A 23091-nucleotide genomic window follows, 5' to 3' on the forward strand; every position below is an offset into this window, starting at 1 on the left:
AATGGATGGCAGTGGGTATCGCAGTGGACGCAAAGTCTGTCCGCCGCTTTTCCACCAAAGGCAATTGCACCGATTGGCAGAATTTTTTCTCACATCCTTGACAGCAAGCAATATTTTATTCTGAATGGTAGTAGTGCATTAGCACATGCAGGCACATAAAAACATTTTATAAAACTATGGGGCGTGGCTTGGACGACGCAGTGACTGGCAGCTTAAATGCGCTGCTCCCGCCGTTCCTGGCCGACAGGCAGTCTTACCAACTATTTAACGTGCAGACGACATCCCTACTTAACAGGTCCTGTAAGCGGATGATGGCGGGCATTTCCTGAGCCAAAGATCTCCCTGAGCAGTCTCAATCTCCTATCTTCCTCACAAAAGGAGCCATGAGGGCAGGTTGCGAGGACAAGTTGCTGCACAAAATACAGCGCAAATTACAGCACGGCTTTAAGCGGTCCCGGCTCATTACCGATGTAAGTAGTGATTGGGTGAGTTCAAGTGAGATCAATGATCCTTGAGAAGCTGCACCCGCTATTTGTGACCCGCAGGCATCAAGATTGATAAATAGGTGCTACCACACAAAGATACTAGATCTATGTGTTGCCTGACCGTCTAATGGCAGCCGCCATGTGACTCACATCATTCTTGGTCTTCCTGGTCACTGCTGACTTTGCTGTCTTGGCTAGAGTTAATGGATTTCCTGCTTCTCAGTCGCTTAATTCAGGAATGTTGTTAGTTCTCCTACACAATGAACTGTGATGCCTCGGTTCTGAGATACCACTCTGGATGGCCGCCACCCATGAGTCATTTATGTGTTCTACATCCTCACTCCGCCTACAGAGAGAGAGCCATAACGCCAAGGTCTCTCTCATATCTCCTCATCTGACATTTCCTGCGCAGCTGGGCATATACAAACTTCCAACGACACTCCAGATGCTCCTGGTCTATCTGCTTTTCTCCCGGTCACTGGTAACTCTGAAAACTGCGCCCTTGGTCTCCCATTGACAAGATCCTGTAACAGTTTCCAGACACCTATATCCCCTAGTGTCCTCCAATACCTGACCTCAGAGCGCCGTCTCTGGTCAGGTCATCTGTGAAATAGGGAATAGAGTAAAGCTCATCTGTGAAATAGGGAATAGAATAAAGGTACACAATGGCGCACTCCCAGCTCCGGCTTGCTCCAGGGAAAATCATGTACGAAAAAAGAGACCAACCAAATCATGAAACAAACGCATCAAAGCGGATCCTCCGCTTCCTGACTTCCCTAAGGTGAAGGTACCAGCACAATGGACATGATTCTCAAAAAACTGGAAATGGTCCACGACCTAGCGAAATCCACCAAGCTTAACACGGATGTCATGCAACAGGATTTATGCTCTATCAAGGCTGAACTAGGCTCCATCAATAACAGGCTCTCAGAGACAGAAGGCCGCATTGGCACAGTGGAGGACAAATCCCACTCTTCAACAAGGGATATCCCAAAACTACAAATCACTACAGAGACCCTGAAAAAAGACGTTGCCAAATTAAAAGATCGTAACCGGGGAGGGCACCTACGCATCTTTGGTCTGCCAGAAAGTTCAGAGGAAGCAGTCCCCTCGTGCCTGGATTTCCTAGAAATATGACTCCCCCAAATTACAGGCCTCTCCTTCAAAAAAAGACTTTGAACTAGAAAGGGCACACTGAGTACCATCATTCAAACGCACAAACAGGAATATCGCCAGACAAATCGTGTGCCGCCCTCTGAGATTCCAACATGCAGAACTGATGTATGTAAAAATAATCACATCCTATGGCAAGGTCAGAAAATCTACGTTTCCCAGGACTACTCCAGACCTACATTAAAGACAAGGAAGGGCTTCCTAGCTCTCAGATCCAGCCTCATTAAATCTACAATCCTCGTTCATTGGTCCAGCAAAATTTAAAGTTATCGATAACAGGAAAAAACATATCTTCACCAATCCAAATGACCTACGGATATTTCTAAATGACAAAAGCTGCACATCAATGGACACAGGACCTGCTCCTGCATCTACCAGTACTGCCTTTGCAAATCCATGATCCTATGCCACTACAGAGTATAAGGAGAACCTCAGAAGCAGCTTTTTACTCTGATATTACCTTTGAGGCCACCTGATGTTACCTGATATTTCCTCTGAGGTTACCTGATGTTACTGATGTTACTTGATATTACCTCTGATATTTCCTGATATTACCTTACTTCACTGCTCCTCATTTCATACCTTAACACACACCATATCATATCAGAACATTTATCATAATGCTGATCACACAAAATAACACAACGCAGCACATATCCTACTGTAACAATCAGTCAGTGAGATGTAAGCACGCTAATCTCCCGCGAGGGTCTCAAGGCGCATAATGTCACTTCACACCATTTCACACCACAACGCATCACATCATGCCATTCTCCACTCCTTCTTGATTTTGAATATTTTTACATCACATCATATCATATGGCATCACGATACCATATAACTCCCACACCACATCAAATCTACATAACAAATCCACATAATTTAGAATTCCACTAGGCTGCTCACCTATACTTATCATATATGCTGTACCTGTGATTCCTTTAATGTGAGGTGTTACAGCGGCTATTTTTTTTTAAGCATTTGGGGCTTATGGCCCACCTCTGTATCATCCTTAATTAGCCTATATAGTCCGTTTTCATTAATTGTTCGCAAGTTTACAGGTTACTGTTATTGGCTTGCTGCGGCCAGTGATGGCGGCTTTCGCCTGCTGTCGTCTCTTTCAAGGTTTGGGGTAGGTGGGTTAGCAGGGTTAGAGGTTGGGAGTCTGGGTCTCCTTTTGGTCTGTTTTTGTCTTTTATTTCCTGCCTTTTTTTATTCTGTTCTCTTCCCACTGTAGGTATACCGCTATCGCAGGTGCTTATTCACATCCCAAGGTTACTCCTGATAAGTATAATTTCTCTCACTCAGTATTATCCACTCTCATAGACACTGGGCTCAGGACCTTTATACCTCCCCCACAATTCTTCCATAATGCTTCCCAATGGTGCTCTCTCTCAATTCAAAACTCTGGCTAGCCTCATACTCAATTAGCCATATTTGCCTGCGACAGCATGTATAATTCCCCTTTGGATGATAACTTTTAAATTGTATTTCTAAACGTGAAGGGCCTTACCCACCCAATCAAATGAAAAAAAATAGGAAATTACCTTTTAAACTGAATCCAGATGTAATCCTGTTAAAGGAAACTAATATGTCCCAAGATGAGCAAAGGAACTTTGGCAGGAGATGGAAAGCTGACATTGTTCGCTCGCCCAATGAGTGCAGAAAAGGTGGGGTTGCCACTTTAATCTCCAAGAGCGTAGGTTTCTCCATCAAATGATATTTAGCTGATGACAGCGGAAGATGGGTCCTATCTAAATTCACTAAATCCACAGGGCACTTCCATGTCCTTAATATATATGGCCCGAATACAGACGACCCAGAATTCTGGGATTCATTATCCTTACCCCTAAGTAATATCCCCAACAATGACCTCAGTATCTTGGAAGGCGACTTTAACCTCCCCACGGATGTAACACTAGATAGACAATCCAGGTCCATTTTTAACCCCTGTACGGCACACAAGTCACTACACAAACTATGAGCAAGATTTAAGTTACACGACCCCTGGAGGCTCCAGCCCTGGACACTAGAGACTACACCTTCTTTTCCACCCCCCATAAATCCTACTCCAGAATTGACTACCTAATGATATCCAAACCTCCTATACATCTAATCGACCAAACAGATATACTAACGAGGTTAGTCTCAGACCACTCAGCTATTACTCTATCCCTTACTGGTACCAATGCTAATAACACAAGTAAGATCTGGAGATTCAACAACCAGAGACGCTGCCTCAAAAGAGAGGATCGAGAAAACCATCTTAAACTACCTGGAAAACAATATTTGCTCTGATACCTCCCCCTCCACCCACTGGGATGCACTGAAAGCAATGGCAAGGGGCACCCTTATTAATATACAAACTAAGATCAACAAAGAACACAACAAAGAGCTTCTAACCCTTGAACAAGAAATGTTATCTCTGGAGGCTGCCCACAGATCTGACATGGATCCGCAAATCCTATCTAAACTCACCAACAAAAAGTATGAGTTCAATAGAATCCTAGGTGAGAGAGCGGGCATATGGGTCAACAAATACAAAAGCTTTAATCTGTGCGATGCAAACCGAGCTGGGAGAATGCTGGCCTCTTACCTAAAACATAAACAAAACCGCAAGGATATCACGGATAAATCTAACATCACGCACACCGGACCCCAGAAAATATTAGCAATATTAAAAGATTTTTACCAGTCTCTTTACACAGACAGCTCTGAGACAGACGCTTCTGCCTGTGCGGATTATCTTAGAGACATTACACTCCCGTCCATCACGGATCAAGAAAAAGCTAGCCTAAGCTCTCCTTTTTCTCTGTAAGAGATAGGCTTAGCAATTTGCTCATTACAAATTAACAAAGCCCCTGGCCTAGATGGCTATATGGCCAATTTTTTTAAAAACCTTTGCCCATGGACTTAAACCAACTCTCTTGTCCCTTTTTCTTTTTTTCTTTTTTTTTTTTCCCCAAAAAACCTTTATTTGAGCAAGCATAGAAAAATACAAGAATGGGCCTACAACCTCACGGGCTGGCCGCTAATAATAAGGCACAAGGAAAGAAACAGAAGTGTACTCCCGTGGTCAGGCACAAATCAGGTACCAAGCATTACTCCAAACATATCACAGAGCATCTCGATTTTCTGTTTTATACATAAAAACGACAAACACTGAAAAAGGCGAATGCATAGTAATCAAGGTCGGCCCAAAGAACGGAGGGGATGGTCAACAATCAGGAGAACATAACACGAGCCATGAGACTCTAATAAGGTCGGGGGGGGGAGCAGCGGGGAGAACCGGAAATTCACAGAACAGTATGAAAAGGTTCCGGGAACGCTCGCCTAGGGAGATTGGATAACATCAGTAGTGCCAACAAGTGGAGGGGTACAGATATCCCCACGATATTCATTCCACTGGCCCCAAATCTTCGTCCACGCCCTGGGTCTGCCCCATGCCACATATACAGTCTTCTCACGAAACATGGACCAGTCCATGTTGTCCTCCCATTTCGAGACCTCAGGGGGTCTGGATGCGCCCCAGAGTTGCGCAATATCCCGTTTTGCAACCATGTAACCCAAGGTAGCCCATCTGGTCTGGGCTACAGAGTAGTCGGTGGGTTCCCACACATTCAATAGACACCGTCGTGTCTCCGGCCGCAGGGCAACACCAGTCACAGCAGTCATCACCTCAAGCACAGCAGTCCAGTAGGCCGCCACCAGTGGGCACTCCCAAAGTATATGTAAAAAAGTAGCACTCGACCCACAACCACGCTTACATAACCCATCCGGGGAAAAGCCCATTGTCACCAGACGCGGACCGGTGACATATACTCGATGAAGGATTTTAAGTTGAACCAAACGGAGACGGGCAGGGATGGCTACCTCTTTCGGAGAAGAGAGTGCCGATTGCCAATCGTCGTCGTCCAGCACCAACCCATCGCCGACCCAAACCTCCCGAAGTCGGATCAGTAAGTCTGCCCGATTATTGATCAGCTTCTTATAGATCAGGGAAATAGTACTATCAGGCAGGTGGCCATCAAGAACACGATCTTCGAGGGGGGAAGACTCGGGCAGGATCTCATCAGGAGTCAGGACTGAGGCGAGGGCGTGTCGGACCTGCAGATAGCGAAAAAATTCTCTACCATTCAAACCGTATTCCGTCTGGAACGACTTCACACTACCTTTCGAACAGACATCACCCACCTTACATATCCCAATCATATCCCAGCGGTCGAAGCCCTTAGTAGACCAGAGGCACCCCAAACGTTAAGAGGCATAAAGCGGCGTCGCCAATGTCATTCGATCCTCCCATCCCAAACTCACATTCGCGGCTCGCCACACAGTGACTGCAATCCTGGACGGACCCACAAGATGGCGCCCGGCTGATCGAGAATAAAGCGCTCTATTAAAGTCTCCACCCGGCAGCTGGAGTCTATCCATCTCAAATGCAGGATTTCGACCCGGTGAAAACATCACGTGATTGATAGCAGACAACTGGGAAGCCCAATAATATCTCTTGATGTCGGGGAGCGCCATGCCCCCGTCGTACCAAGGGATGGTGAGTTTCGCGAGGGCAATACGTGGACGCCCGTCCCAAATCAATTGCCTTTGAAGACTCTCGATCTCTCGGAAATAGGACTTGGGGATATCGTCAAAGGAATTCTGGAGCGCATAAAGGAACCGCGGCAAGGACATCATTTTAAACAGAGCTGCCCTGCCCAGAGGAGACAAAGGGAGCTTACGCCAACGGGCCACGTCCAGTCGCAATCTAAGCAACGGGGGGAGGAGATTACGCTCAAATCGGAGCGAGGAGTCCAACGTAATGAAGATCCCTAAATATTTGAAGCCAGACTGGACCACCTGGATAGGAAGTCTGCTCGGCAATGGGGGTAAGACACCCGAAAGAACATACACGCAGGACTTGGCCCAGTTAATAACGAGGCCTGAATTGGCACCAAATGAAGTAAGGACATCAAATAAAACAGTCAGAGATTTACGGGGGGAGGTGAGGTATAAGAGAATGTCGTCCGCGTAAAGTGAGACGCGGTCCTCAAAGTCCGGTGACCAGCGAATCCCTTTAAGCGAAGGCTCCTACCGAAGCCATGCAGCTAACGGTTCCAAGGCGAGTGCAAAAAGCAACGGAGACAAGGGGCAACCCTGACGGGTTCCCCTGCCAAGGTTGAAAGGGGTCGAAACTCTACCGTTTACCACTACTTGTGCTAGGGGTTCAGCATATAATAACTTGACCCAACCAATAAACTCAGGCCCAAAACCAAATTTCTCAAGAGCCGCCCAAAGATAAGGCCATTCCACAGTGTCAAAAGCCATCGAGGCATCCAACGACGCCAAAATGGCCGGCTCCGTCAGAAGCCCCGCCCTCGCAATCGCACCGTGGAGACGACGTAGGTTAAGAGCCGTGTTGCGATGCGGGATAAATCCGGATTGATCTGGATGGACCAAGTCACTAATGACCGTCAGGAGGCGGGTCGCCAGGAGTTTCGCCAATACCTTGGGCTCAACATTCAGCAGGGATATGGGTCTATAGGATGAACAAAGGTCCCGCGGTTTACCATCCTTGGGGATGACAACTATCGTGGCCAAACGCTGATCATATGGGAGAATACCCCGTTCCCGGGACTCCAGAAACATGGCGCGAAGATATGGCGCCACTCTGTCGGGACGTAGCTTGTACAGTTCAATTGGCAACCCGTTCGGGCCCAATGCTTTGCCCGAACGGAGTGAACGGATGGCAGTAGCTATCTCATCACTGGGCAGAGCTATATCACGCAACAGAAGGCGAGAGTCAGCCACATCCCTCACAGACACAGGGGTATAAACCACGCGAAAATACTCAGCAAAACAGTCAACTATTCCAATCGGGTCCGTCACACTCGCACCACTCGATGACTGAATCACGGGCACCACACGATTAGCTCTCTCCTTCTTATCCAACCATGCCAGTAACTTACCCGCTTTGTCCCCCACATCATACAAACGACCCTGTTGCTCCCGAAACATCAATTTAGCAGCATCCGTGACCATAGATTTATAGGCAAATTGTTTCAGACCCAGGGCGTGGAGTTTCGCAGACGTGACACCCGAGTCCAAAGCAGCCTCCAGTGCAGAAATCTCTCCCTCAAGGTCCACCACCTCCCGATTCCTCGCCTTCTTAGCTTCAACGATAAGGGAGAGGGCCTGCCCACGAATCACCGTCTTAAAAGCCTCCCACAGGGACACCGCAGAGGAAACCGACCCCTCGTTATCCAGAAAATTAGCGTCTAAAGACTTAAGCAAAAGGCCGCGGGTCTCGGGGGAGGTAAGGTACCACGGGTTGATAGGAGCCACCCGGCCCACTGCCTCCACTCCAACCTCAAAACGGAGCCAGAGCGGAGAGTGGTCAGAAATGCCCCTGGGTAGATGTACAATCTCACGCACCGCTGGCGACTGAGCCGCAGGCATCAGGAAATAATCCAGTCTAGACAGACTCCCATGGGCCCCAGAGTGAAAGGTGTATTGAAGCTGAGTAGGATGTAAAAGCCTCCAACAATCCACCAAGCCAAATGTATCTAAAAACCCACCCAACCACTGTTGGGCCGCAGGAGTATCCCTAGGGGGGTGGCGATCGTGTAGACCGGAGAACACCGAATTAAAATCACCAGCCATAAATAGAGTACTATCAGGGAGGTCCAACAACACACGGCCCAAATCAGAAAAGGTAGAAGTCTGCAGGCCGGGGGGCACGTAAACCGTAAATAAGGAGAGGACACGACCCTCATAGCGACCCACAAGGACCGCGTATCGCCCCCGATCATCCAGAATCACATCAGCAATAGCTAGGGGGAGGGAAGCCCGAACAAGGATACCCACACCCCTAGAACCCAAGGTAAACACCGAATGTGCTACGAGGCGATAGCCCCACCTATTCATCGCATGACAAACATTGCCCACGAAATGAGTCTCCTGCAGGAAAACAATATCTGGAGATAAACGTCGTATACATTTCAACACCACACTCCGTTTGATACGATCCCCCAGACCATTAACGTTCCACGAAACAAATCTCAACCCGCTACCCCCCATCCCACCCAGCAACGCCAAAACCCCCCACCAATGAGCATGACACAGGAAACATCATCAAATACAGGATAGAGTCGCCTTGAGAACAGAACACACAAACAACGAACTTCCCAACCGCCCACCCCCCAACAAACAAAAGAACACCCCCCACCCTGCACCCCTGCAAAAAGCTAAGAAGCCACCCCAACCTGCAGTGTGCCTGTCGCCCAAGAACCCCCATTCTACACAAAGACCCCGGAGGAGGAAAGGCTCCGTCCCACCCGCCACCCCGATCCAGACCAATAACGAGAAAAAACAGACATCAAATCACATAAACAGTAGAGGAACGTAGGCATACACTCCTGGAAAGAGTTATTCAAAACAAGGCACCAGGCGAAGACGAAATGTTCAGCTCTCTACACCACCTTCAGCACCGCCCGGGTGGGCATCGGACTCAGTCTCAGGAGGGCGGTCAGGCAGAGAGTCCAGCCAGTCATTCACAGCATCCGGCCGATCAAAGAAAAAAGTTCGGTCATTGTACTCAACCCGCAGCCTGGTCGGAAAAAGCATAGCGTAGCGCATCCCCATGTCCCTAAGACGCTTTTTGGCACCACGAAATCCCATTCGCTGCTTCTGGACCTGTTGGGAAAAGTCCGGATAAAAGTTCCCCGTGGCATTCTCAAAGGCCACCGGGCCCTTCACACGTGATGCTTGCAGGATAGCGTCCCGATCCCTATAGTGGAAAAGTTTTGCAACAATAGGTCTCGGCGGGGCACCCGGCTTACCCTGGCCCCCCGGAACACGATGTGCACGCTCCACTGTGAAAAATTTACTCAGTCCAGATGGAGAGAGGTGGTTTTGGATCAGGTCTTCAACCAGGAGATCAACCGAGTGAGGTTCTGGATTCTCCGGAACACCAACCACGCGAACATTACAGCGACGTGCCCTGTTCTCAAAATCTTCCAAGCGCCGGGTCATGAAATCGTTCACCCTACGGAGGTTGCCAATCTCCGTCTGTATCTCAGAGACGTCTGCCGTGAGGCTGGATGACTTGATGTCCAATGATTTCACCTTTTCATTGGTTTTTGATAGATCGGCTCTTATTAAGTTCACATCAATGGCCACGGTGTCAATTTTGTGGGCCAAGGTTTCATATTGTTGGCCTATCGACTCCCTCATGCCAGAAATGGCGCCCATGATGTCCTGCAAAGAAGGCTCCGTCGACGCATCCACGATGTGGTCAGACGCGCTGGAACCGGGCAGGGCAGCTCCGGGGGACCCCTTCGAGTGGGTATAACGGTCCATGACGTTGGATTGGACCGGGCCCCCACGCAGAGGTGTCTTTGTCTTCCGTGTCTCCCGGTCCCCTCTGCCCGCCATTTTGGAGACGCGTCACAAGGAGATTCACCAGGGTCAACGGACCGGGCACCAGAAAGGGAGGCCTCGGGACCAAAGGGCCGCAACAAGGGTACCACTAGGATAGGGACAACCAGATAGGAGAATAGTCCAGCCAAAGGCCCGACCGCCGACTCGTGCCCTGGACCCAGCTCTGGCCCGACTCTCTCGCCAATGTCTCAGTCTGAGGCAGAATCGAAACTGAAACTGAAGAGGGGGACCCACAAGTCCAATCCCCCTGCCGTTGTTGTTCAACTCCAAGACGGCCACTGAACCTCACCCAGTCCCGGGCGCACCTCAAGGGCGGAGCCCAAAAGTTCGAATCACCGTAACTCCGGCACCCGGTGTCGAAATAACGTTCTGAAAGGTCCAGGGAGATCCGCCCAACGTCCTCTATACAAATCCTCGTGAAAAATCAGGATATGTTCAGGATATTACGCCGGGAGTGGCGGGGGTCCGGGGAGCGCTGTGCTCACGCGGCCATCTCGGATGCCCGCCAAGCTCCTCCTCTCTTGTCCCTTTTTCAACATTTTGCAGACTCTGGTAGTATATCCGGCACCACCAGTGAAGCCAATATCGTTGTAATCCCCAAAGAAGGGAAGGACCCGACAAGTCCAAAATTACAGACTAATCTCCCTAATTAATCTGGCTGCAAAGACTTATGCTAAGATTCTCTGCAAGAGACTAGAGCCTCTTCTTCCTCGACTAATTGGAAATTCACAAGTGGGCTTCTTGAAACACAGACTTTCCAATGACAACACCCGGCTCCTCTGCCATATTATTGAAAAGGCTAAATTAGCCGCTTCTGAAACGGTAGTGGTTACCCTCGATGCTGAAAGGGCATTCAATAGGGTCTCATGGACTTTTCTCCGTGAAGCTCTCAAGAAATTTAATTTAGGGGATACCTTCACTAAAATGACCATGGCATGGTCCGTCTGCTAAGGTCAGGTCTGGTGGTTTACTTTCCTTTGCAATTAAGCTACAATGAAGCACGAGGCAAGTCTGCCCCCTCTCCCCTTCATTATTTATCCAAATTCATGAACCCTTACTACAAAAGATCAGATCTGACCCCCACAGTCATGGTATTGCCTTCAATAATCTCAAGGTGAAAGTCGCAGCATATGCGGACAATATCTTAATTATGTCTGAAAGGGCTACCCAATCTATCTTTGCCCTACCCCAAATCATTGATGAATACACCCAAGTCTCTAACTACAAACTTAAAGACAAATCTGAAATCCTTGCTCTAAATAGTCTCTGTTCCAGGGCTCTGTTTGCCAACACATGTCTTAGCTGGCAGCCTAAACTTGCAAAATATTTGGGTTTGGCGTTCAACTCTGACTTAATGGAATCCCTGAAACATAATGAGGCACTTAATTTAAGAAAGATAGATTCCCTTCTCGAGGGCTGGAATCCTAAATTCCTGACGTGGTGGGGCCGAGTGGAGACCATCAAAATGATGATCACCCTCATAGTCAATTACCTTTTAACTATGCTTCCGTTAACGCTGTCTGAGGAATTTCTACAAAAAATTAACAAATTACTAAATACATTTCTTTGGCAAAACAAAAAACCAAGAATCTCGATAAAAAACTACACCTTTTAGTTCACCTCAGCTGTGTTAATCTAGCGGATTTTAAGAACTACCAAACCACCTTCCTGGTCAGACAGGGATCTCGCTTTGGTTCACTCAATCTCGGGTCTATACTCCCACGTGGTTAGTGGTAGAAAGGGAACTTCTAGGTGAATTAAACCTGCTCTCTCTCCTATCCTGTAACCCAAAAGCCCCGTCATCGGGTAAATATATTTTTCAAAATACCAAAAGGGCCCTCTTGAAAATCGATAAAATCCTAGAAATTGCGATCTCCAACTCAAATATGACCTCACTTTGGAACAACTCTAAAATTAAAATCCATGGCTCTCCAGTCTGCTGGTCTCACTGGGCCTCTAAGGGCATTGTCTTTCTAAAAGACCTAGGGCCCTCCCAAAATCCGCAAGCCTTTAGAGACTTGCAAAAGCATTTCAACCTGCAAAACTTAGACTTTTACGACGTTTTGAAGCTTAAGGTCGATGTTTCTAAACTAAAGTTTTCAAACAACGACCTTCCGACATCAGGATCATCCTATCCTTTAATAAATCCGGCCACCAGGCCTCCAAGTTCTACCATTTATTCAACGAAATCCTCCAACACATCCTCTAGACTCCAAGTAAATGGGACCCCAACAAAATGAGTTATTCACAATCTTGGCATCAGATTTGGAGATCAGTGGTCTCGTATAAAATATCCCCCTCCCTCGCACAAACGAAATTCTGGTTACTACACAGGAGCTTCTGGACCCCAGCACGCCTCTGCAAACTCTCCCTAAGAGAGACTCAAAGTTGGTGGAACTGTAATGACCCTGTGGGTGATCTCCCTCACCTTCTCTTTTACTGTAGAGCGATCGCTCCATTTTGAGACTCAGTGTTTAATTTCATTCACTCTATCTGCAGAGTGGCTTTGGAATGATCGTTTTTAACACTGATCAAGGGCCTTTTAGACCCGAACATTAGATCCCACAACAACAGTCTATTAATTGATGTCCTTCTAACTGCTGCCTGCAAATCTATTTTAACTAACTGGAAAAACACAGCCGCCACCTCCTTCTGCCCCTGGATAAACTGGATCTCCTTTCTGAGAGGGGAAGATAACAACTCATTAGAAAACTCCCCGTGGATTACACACAATACATCTATCTGGAACTCCCTTGATAACTAATTTGCCACTTCCAAACCACTGTGATTCTCTGCTTCCCACCCCCTACTCCCCTGTTACAAATATGAGTGATATCCAGAACTGATATCACGTCCTCCCAAAACCCTGAACTGAATTCTTGGATTGAGTGGAGCGTATGACCTGGAATACACTTGCACTTATATACATTAAGTTCTCCTTGTATTTCTCATGCTGATACATGAGTTCTGCGTTTATTCCATACTAGTGCCCCTTCTTTCCCCTTTTATCTAGCTACTTTTACTTTTTGTTCTATCGCTTACTTTTACGCCATATCACACATCCTACGGGTTTCTCTACTCTTCATATGGGGTTTTGCTCTCACTTACCATCTGCTACCTGGATTTTGCTCTGTATTCTAGACCCTCAGGTCACGATCAACCCTCCAGATCTCTACGCACCTGTAATGTATACCTTAAATTGGACCCTTGTATCCTCCGATTGTCCTTTTTCTCTGTTCATTTGCTTATGAAAGATTTTCTCAATAGAATTCACCTGAAATTAAAAAATACATCTATGGGGGTGGGAGGGGAGACTTTTCTCGCATCTATTAGAAATCTATGAGGTAAAAATTCCATCCAACTTTAAAAAATGATCTAGCACACATGCTTATAGAAAAATAGTCATATCTTAATTTCTATGAGGGGGAAATTCTTATGAAGTATTATTCAGTTAGTACTGCAATTCCTGTACAGGCCTTACGCTTAGAACTAGGTCTTATAAGTACATTTACTATTGCAATTTCAAAATTAATAAAATGGGCATATAGCCTAATGCACACAGATTAGGGATCACTCAGAGCTATTAGGACACAAGGTTTTATTAGCTCCGCTTAAGTACTACTCCTTTACATTATCAATTTGCTCAAAAAATATTAGATCGCACCTTATCTTTCTTGGATAAATGGTCCCCTGGGCAGATGCGTCTATATTTAACCCCTTCGGGGCTGATGACTAGCTGAGCTTGTCATGGGTGTAACCTGCGCTACGCGGATGACGAGCTGAGCTCGTCACGTAACGCGGGTTTTTTTTAAAACGCAGCGCGCAGCGGGAAAACCGCTAGCGCGCATGCGGTTAAAACAGGCTATCCTGAGACATTGAACACTGTAGTAGCCTGGAAAAGTATGCATCTTATATCAACAATGTAACCTGTGGTAAGAAGCAGGATTATTTGTCCTTATTCCTTGATCATAGTGTAAGCAGGTCAATATTACTACTAAGGTTGAGTATCCTTCCTCTTAGATCTTACACAGGTATATGGGGGCTGACCAGGCAAGTGACCCTTTTAAATGTTAGCGCTGCAATCGTGACAGTCAGGATCTAAATCATGTTGTCTTTTTCTGCCCGGCTGCACTATGAGCCATATGTTTCATTATCGGAAATAGCGATTAATTGCGATTCTCTGCATATCGCAATTAGGTAATAGCTATTCCTAATGTATGAAACTTCATGAGTTTCATTTAGCGATTCCTAGTGGGTCACAAATTGACCTACCACATGAATATTAATGAGCATAGTCACAATTTGCGGCCTATAAGGAATCGCTAAAACTACAGGGATGGTGGCCTGCTGAGGTCAGCAGACCACTAGGTCTGCGATTGCTTTTACATAAAGCAATCATTTAAAAAAACAATGCAGCCCATTTTCCTTAAAGGAAAACAAGTTGCGTTATTAAAAAGAAAAATATAAGATTGTCTATTTATTTTTTAAGAGAAGGCAGTGGTCCGTGGGACCACTGCCTGATCAAAAAAAAAGTTTCCGCTATCATTACCAAAGGGGAAGGGGATCCCTTCCTATTTGCGAATGGGTTATCACCTACTTGAAGTATATTGAAATATAAATGTTTTGTGACCGCATTTCGGTTACAAAACATTCTCACATACCACTGTGATTCGGTATTAGGAGGGGACGCACTAAACACGCCCCTTACTAATACCGAATAGGTATGTATTCTCAGTTCAAATTGCGAGTCGGTAACATGTAACGGAATTGCAAATTGGAATTCATACATACCAAAATTCATTTGACCAGAATCAGGCTGCTTGCAACCGGTAAAATGCATGATACAAATGGCCCTTTATACTGTCTGCTCTTAATGAGTATGTGTTTTTAAGTCTACTTAATCTTTTTAAGAGTTTTTTTTTTATATCGGTCCAGGGTGAGGAAAACCCTACTCAAGCAACAACCACAATACTTTTCGGGATGAATCACAAAAGTCACTAAATTAACCTGTGCTCAACCCTCTGGTAGCTTTGCAAAAAGCAGTAAGGCAATGTGTAAAGTAGTTTCACAGCACTCAAACAGAAATAAAGTGAAAACACAACATAAGAAAAATCCCAAACCAGTTTAGAAAAATTGTATAATAAATTCTATGGATAAATTCTGTTTATGTATAGCCATAGCATAGCAGGAAAGTACACAGCTGTTCGCCTACAACCCAGGAGGCCGGCAGCATCAAACAAAAACAGTCAGGTCATGATTAACACAGCTGTCCGCCTACAACCCTGGTCCGGCAGGCTCGCAATGGCATTTTCAAAGCAATAAGAACACAAATACCCCAAACAAACAAGCCCCCCCCAATTCCTTCATGAGATGTAGCGTTAGTGGTCTACTGAGGCTGCCAAATGGAACAATTGGTGGGCATTCAAAAGTGTGTGAGAACCTATGAGGCGAGGTGGAGCAGAGCTATTAGTTGGCTCAGGCATTAGGAGTAGGCGAAACAATTAAAGGTAAGGTAAGCAGGTTAATTCATTCAATGTAAAGGACAGGATAGGTATGAATGGTGCCCACTGTTTGGAGTAAGAGTCGTCTTTATGATCAACAGCTAAAGATAGCTTTTCCATTCGCAATATGAACCACAGTTTGCTGAGCCGCTTTGTTGTCGAGATCCTATCAGTGCCCCACAAGAAGAGGATCACTTGGTGGGCAGCGCCTAGTGAAAGGTTAATTTGTTTCACTTTTAGGGAGCAAACTTGGTAGGCTAGAGGGTTAGGAAGCCCCAAGATAGTATAGGCCAGGAATCTCAGAATTGTAGGGTTAAAGGCAGTGTCTATGTCGTTTAGTATATGTTCCCAATAGCGGCCTAATTTCGAGCAGTGACAGAGAAGATGGAGCAAGGTGCCTGTAACCCTTCAACCTCTCCAGCAGTCTTTCACGCATCCGAGGTTCCATGCCTGGAGCCCTGCTGGGTTCAGGTACCAGTAGGATACTATCTTGTATGTAGTGTCGGTGCTTACCATGTTGTGGGCTGAGTGCTGGGCTCTGTAGTATATGTCCGCCAAGTCAGCCTCCCATCTATTTTGCCCTGCGGATTTGAATACTGGTATCCCTTTACCAAGCAGGGTGTAAAGCTCTTTGATAAGGTGCTTGTAGTACTTTTTGAGGAATACCCATTTCTCAAAAGGAGCGAGGGGCCTCTCTTCGCTCGGTCTGACTGAGGCCTGCATCGCCCAGTGTCTCAATTGGAGGAATTAGATACGGTCCACTTGTTCTGGGGCATAGTCAGTTTTCAGGTGTTCAAAGGGGATAAACCGTTGGGAAGTGAACAAGCATCCTATGAGTTTGCAACCGCTTTCCTGCCAGCACCGGAACTGTTCATGTTGCCTCCCCGTGTTGTGATCCGCGTTCGATAAGATTGGTAACATGGGAGAAGGGAATGCGGTCAGGCCAGCCTTGGTTGCTACGGTGTCCAATTCTCTAAATACTAAACTAGCCATGGGGGAGGAGTATAGCCCCCAAGCCCGGTGATTAAGGGGGAGCCAAGGCTCTTTCAATATATGAGATCCCGCCACAGAGTGGTCCATGAAGCACCGGTGTTTCTCAGGTGTCGGCTAGCTCCATTCCACTAGGAAGCGGAGCTGGGAGGCCTGATAACAGCGTGTTAGCAGGGGCACAGCAATTCTACCTTCTTGCATCGGACAATAGAATAGTGGCCTCTGAAGGCGGGGTTTCTTCCCATCCCTTATACATTTGTTGAGTTCTAATTGTAGGGGGTGCAGTGTATGTTTAGGTGGGGCTACTCTGCACCCACGGGGACCTCTCTGAGGCAAATATTGCGTCAAGATCTGTTCTCAAGGTCCTCCACCTGTGCTTGGATGTCGTTGTGTTGTTCATGGAGGTGGATGATCTTCTGGTGCAGCATCTCATTCTCCTCGCTCCTAGTGGGTTTGTTATCTTTCACAGTGGAAACCCACTCTCCGACTGAAGACAGGTCTTGCTGCAGCTCTCGCATGTCCTAGGAGCGGTCCTTTTTGAGCTCTTGATATCCGTCTTTAAAGAGTCAAAGAGGGAGACCAGGAAGGCCCAGGTCACTGGGGCCTGGTGTGAGGCCTCCTCAGTTTTGGTCTGTGTGCGGTGATGCAAGGCAGTGGCTGAGTCTTTGGTGGCAGCTGGCGTCGAGCGGGTGCGCACTTCCCTCACTGACTGCTTGTGTTTACTTTTAGCCGCCACCATGTTGGAGGGGCCTCTATATGTGCGGGGTCCTGTGTTCACATGGATAAGCAGGGCCCACTTCTGGGGGATTCCTTTACAGGCGGCTGTGGTCAGTAGGGGCTTGGGTTGGGATGATGGAATTCTAATGCTGCCTATGGGGCCGGAGGGGTGCACAGATGCCCCTGACTCAGGCGGGGGCACAGCTTGGTTTGTTTGAATCCTATGAGGCGTTTAATGTTACCCTTATGCGGTCTTCCGGTTAATAAAGTTCCCCCTGTTGCCAGTCTTCGCACGCCCCGTCAGTATTTCAAGGTTCACTTACGGTGATGGGTCCCCTCCTTTGGCGAATTTGAAGAGTTGATTAGTGCCCACTTATCGGGCCCTCAGACTCACCAAGACAAGTTAGGCAGTTTCCTGTGACGACTTGTTATTTTCTACTGCAGAACTCTGTAAAACCACGGATGCTATGTTGAGTTTCTTCTGTTTTGTTTCGCATTATGATCTGTACTGTGCATAACCTGCGAAAACCAATAAAGATATTCAAACAAAAAAAGACAAGTTAGGCAGTAAGTGCTCCAGTCTCATACCACCAGTACCCCTGGAAGCAGTATAGAAATCAGAGGGGCAGTCACAATGGCAGGGGCACAGAAGGGTCCTCCATGGCCCCCGCTGAAGCAATCAGAAAGTGATGTGTGCCCCCAGAGACCAACTTTGCAATGCAAGTGATCATCAGTGGCACAGGCCCGCGCCGCTGGGCAGAGTCTACGAGCCTTCCTATTGTTACTAGGGACTCACCGATACCAGAGGACTGCAGTGGACCACTGTACTGGAGCATATGTAGTCTGAGGGTGTAATTAGCATAGCAGGTGTTCTCGTCAGGCCCCCAGACTGACAAGCTGCATTCCGCTAGCAAGGTCCTTAGACCCATGCTCCTAGGGCCCATGTGCGCCGTGCAAGAATTATAGGGGCAATCACGATGTCAGGGGCCAGCGGTGCTCTCCAGAGCCCTCACTGCAACTTTCTGCAATCAATGTGTTCCAGAGGCCTTCGTCACAGCGCTGGAAGTCTTCAGCAGCCCAAGCCCTGCACTGTCGAACAGAGTTTGTGATGTTGCGGTTTGCTGCTGGGAGACTTGCCGATGGGGTAGGAGTGAAGTTGGCCGCTGTATCAGGACAGAAGCTGTCTGGGGGTGTGGTCACCACCCCACACGTCTGCTCCTCTGGTGTGCTGAGGTTGGGAGTCATGCGGCGCAGCCAGGGCTGCAATGTTAGGTGCCCTCCATATACTAGCGTGTTGTGCCACTCCAAGCGTTGCATCAGTCAGGTGACGTCTCTGTTAGACTGCAGTGCTCCCACCGTGCCTGGGCTATCCCTGTATTCTGGGCAGAATTATTTGCTGCTGTATGTGGGCTTCACATGCTGTCTAGCACTGCTGTTGAGGGTCAGGGCAGAGGAGGTGTGAGAAGCACGACCTACTCCGCTGGCATCATGGCCACGCCCTGTATATTAAATTTTAATGAATAAAATGACACCAAAACATCCAAATCCAATTAATAAAACCAGATTTATGATTTTTTTAAAAAAGTTTTCAGTGCAGAAAAGCACCTTAAAGGTCAAAGCATCAACCAAGCAAATCTGTCCGAACAAGACCTGGACAAATTCAGAAGTTAAGTCTGTAATGGAGCACTGGTGGGATACATGAGGTGGTTTGGAGCCGGTCTCATTTTACCTTTGGACTAAAGTTCCTTGAAAACGTAGAGTTCAGCAAGCACAGCAGCAGTAGATGGTGTCAATGAGGAGGCATCGTCGTCAGGTAGCCACTGAACAGAGTTGCAGTGAATATTTTTACCTTCGGACTTGGTCACTTTTGTTGAAAATCTCCTGCGGAAAGAAGCTGGTGGCTGTAGCCAATGGGAGCTCCACAAGGTCGGATACCTTCTCCAAGAGGTTCCACTGAACAGGATTTGTTGCTGTTGAGAACAAAACGGGAGCTACCACGAAGTTAGGCTGATAGGCGATGCACCTTGGGCAGATCAGGTCAATATTTGTCCCTGTCTTCTGTTGGTTTTCAGCGCACTTTTTTGTGAACATTTTTCTTCTAAGTCCCACGTTTTAGTGTAAGGCAGATGCAGCACATCTAAAACCACTTTCAACAAGAGTTCAGGACATGGGGAACCACTTGGGTGGTTAGGACTCACTCCAGCAGAGGCCAAGTTCAGGGTTCAGGGTCTATGGAGCTTGTTATGTCCCTGTAGCTCACACAGTAGGTCAGCCAACTAGCCCTTGAAGTCCCTTCTGCTCATCCTGGTTTTGAAGGAGATGGTCCAGTTCTCCATCAGGCAGCAAGACAGGTCTTCAAGCACCAAGGTGGTCCTCTGGTAGCAGCAAGGCAGTCCTCTGGTAGCAGCATAGCAGTTCTATGGGGGACACAGCAATCCTGCTGAAGTGTTCCACAGGTGCAGGAGTGCACTGAAGTGATATTCTGACGTTCCAATATTCATACCTGGTTCCAACATTTAAAGTCGGGGGAACATCCTGGCTACCTCCACATCTGGTTCAAGAACATTTCTCCCTTTCCCTGCCAAGGACCCAAGAAGTCGGGGTGGCAAAATGCTGGTGTTAGGTTTCTTTGTGAGTGCTGAAAGCGAGCCCTTTGAAGTATAAGTGGGTCAGGGAACAGCTTTGCCTCTAAGTCACCCTGGCAGGGTGGACCTTACTGCCTATACCCAGTCCCCTTTGTCCCACTGTCTGACAGGAATAAATAAACCTCAACAGCAGAGCCATCCAAAGTCATGAGGCAGTAGGCCCAAAATGGTTAGGGCAAGAAAATGCCTTCTTTCTAGAAGTGGCGTTTTCACAGTTGTGACTTAAAATCCGAATTAACTATTGAAGAGAATTTTAAATTGTAAATCATTTGAGCCCAAACATGATATTTCTACCAGTTCTCAATCAAAAGCTAACCAGTTCTCAATCAAAAGCTAACTCTTATTAAATGTAATAAGGTAGCCCAATGTTATCCAATCGGAGAGATAGGCCATATAGTAATGAAAAACGCATATAGGTGTTTTTCACTACCAGGATATGTAAAACCTAAACCCTCTTGTCCTACTTTTTAAATATAACGCACTCTGCCCTATGGGCTTTAGGGGCAACCTCAGGGTGCCATGTGTATTAAAAAGGAAGGTTAAGCCTGGCAAAAGGCTTATTTTGCCAGGTTGAATGGATGGTTTACAACTGCACTACAGGCTGCAAGGGCAAGCCTGAGACATGTTTTTAAGTGGTAGTAGTAATAATGTTTATTTCAAAAAGTGGTTTTAAGTGCTACTTTAATGTGTGGCACAATGAGTGTTACAGACCCACTAGTAGCTTTAATTTACAGGCCCTGCGTACAGCCATTACCACTTTACTAGGGACTTGCATGTAAATTAAATGTGCCAATCAGGTGTAGGCCACTTTTACCATGTTTAAGAGAGTGAACACATGCACTTTAGCAGTGGCAAGTGCACAGAGTGCTAATGCCAATAAAAACAAATTCAGAAAAGGGTAGGGTGAAGGAAAAATGCTTAAGGGTAGATCACATCATAGATGTAGTTTAACATATACATAGTTTAAAGTGCCGTTACGGTTATGAATTACAGCAACAAAAAAAACACTGCAATAAGTAAGTTACAGTTATGAGCACCATCCATAACTAGCCATGCAAATCATAACTTCCGCACCATAGCAATGCTTCTGACCTCACCCTTAACAAAACAGACGCAATTACAAATCATCCTACAGATAACATTAAATATCATATCACCCATACCACTTTGATAGAACATATGAATGTAGTATCATTATTGGTTTGAATATGTGTTATTGTTTAATTACCTTTCGCTCCTAAGTGTTTGTTGTATTTGGTGTGCAATTTGGCATAGCTGGTGTTCGAGTTATTGATTGTGCTGCCATCCATTATGGTTTAATGAGCATTTAATGCTTAAAAGATCACATGCTTTAAAAAGAAAATAAAATATAGTTCAAAAATAGATTTCCTTGGACCAGGGGAAGAAAATGCACAGCTCACACACACATATAGATTCCCAGCTGGATGCAACACATCTGCCCTGATACCAATGTTCAAAGCTAAACATTCCCAGTTGCATTAGCAATGGAAGCTCTTACCCTTTTCTCCATCAGAAATAAGGTCTCGCTCTCCTTTCTGAACAATCGTCAAATTTCCCATGGATTGGCTGAGTCTTAAAACGCATCCGTTATGATCATTAGTATCAACAGGGTCTCTTATCTATAGGACAAGAATTCAATAAAGGAATACACATCACCAGAAATAAACGCAACTCAATAAAAATACATAAATTATATTGTATATCATGCACATTGCTAATAAAATTAGAATGCATTACCCTATTCTAAGGTCACTAGCTAACTCCACAGCTAACTCCATCCTTGCCCCTAGTTCAGCAGAGCCAATAAACCTAAAAACAATGAATGGATAAAGGAAAACGCCAAACTGAAAAACATCTGGCAGTGACACTATGTCAACCGTTCAGCCTACTCTTTACCACAATTTTGTAAAATAACTGCTTTTAGATTTTTTAAATTTTACTTAATTTGAAGAGATCGTCAAAACTTCAGGTGTCAATCCTGTGCTATTTTAGAATATTCAAAAAGCAAACCACTATATGCAGTTAATATGGAAACCAGTTACAGAGCTCAGTTTCCAAATGCAATGTGTGTTTACACAGACATTCCAGTGTAACCTTTTCATTATACAGTCATATTACATTTTTAAAATAATTTTCTAACTGAACTTATATGCATATCTTCCACCTCAGTTCATAATTGTATACTTCTAATCACAGATTCCTCACCTTGTGAATACCCCTAGGCACTGCATTGGAGATGGAGATTTTTGCAAGCACTGGTCTTGTGCGCTGGCAAGTGGCGTTGTGCAGCTCTGTTTTGGCTTCGCCCAGTCCTGGTAATGAAACAGGAGCCGTATATATGCGCCAATCCTGCATGCTAATGTAAGTTCCATTCTTTCAGCACTGTCAGACACACATCCGGAGCTCACTTCCTCAAGGTTTTCTCGTGTTGACATGGTTTTGTCAAAATGTCTCTCAGTGTGCAAGGAAATATGTCCCCTCTGAAGACTACAGGTTTTAAGCTTGACACAAAAAGATGTCTGTGACAGATCCCCACCAGGTATGTCTGTGGTGCATAGGACCTTTGCACAAATCCAAGCCTTTCGAGGACTGTGCCCAGATGAATTTCAAGGAAATTTGGCCCAGGAAGTCAAACTCTACATAGCTGAATACTATCTGAAGGTGCGTTATGGCCAGTCCTGATTGACGTCGAGGATGTAGACCATTTCTTGAGGCTGTTACCGTAAATGGTGATACAAAAGGGGGGGTGGTGTGATGGACGGAGCACTTGACCAAATCAAACACTCACCCCCAGTCAACTGATCTGGGTTTAATCCATCACCATTCTTCAGCTCACTCTGCCACCCCAGTTCAGACATGACCATATGCAAATCAGTCTGACCTTGTGCCTCATGGGAACAGTCCAGCCCGAACTGCCAAGCCATGTCTTCCCTGGACCGGAAACAAGCATCCTGGGACGGGTGTCTGGCATTTCAGCCGTCATCAGCCAGGCTAGCTTGAATCCAGTGGCAAAGTGAGCAAGGGACTCACGTCTGAGCATACCCTGCCAACTTAGGGTGAACAAAGCGATACAAAAGGGGGGGTGATGGACGGAGCACTCGACCAAATCAAACTCACCCCCAGTCA

The 23091-nt window shown here is 46.4% G+C and overlaps 1 protein-coding gene across 8 annotated transcripts in view; it reads right to left on the minus strand.

The window, feature by feature from the left end:
• The window catches only part of NAXD (NAD(P)HX dehydratase), a 476460-nt gene that overhangs the window by 63010 nt on the left and 390359 nt on the right, over positions 1-23091 (minus strand). For all 8 annotated transcript variants that reach the window (XM_078657550.1, XM_078657545.1, XM_078657551.1 and 5 more), the window contains one exon: positions 21464-21584. In XM_078657550.1, the coding sequence (XP_078513676.1) occupies positions 21464-21584 (121 nt within the window). The remainder of the gene's footprint in view (positions 1-21463; positions 21585-23091) is intronic.

The sequence above is a fragment of the Lissotriton helveticus genome, chromosome 8 (assembly GCF_964261635.1).
Source record: "Lissotriton helveticus chromosome 8, aLisHel1.1, whole genome shotgun sequence".
NCBI classification, from domain to species: Eukaryota; Metazoa; Chordata; class Amphibia; order Caudata; family Salamandridae; genus Lissotriton; species Lissotriton helveticus.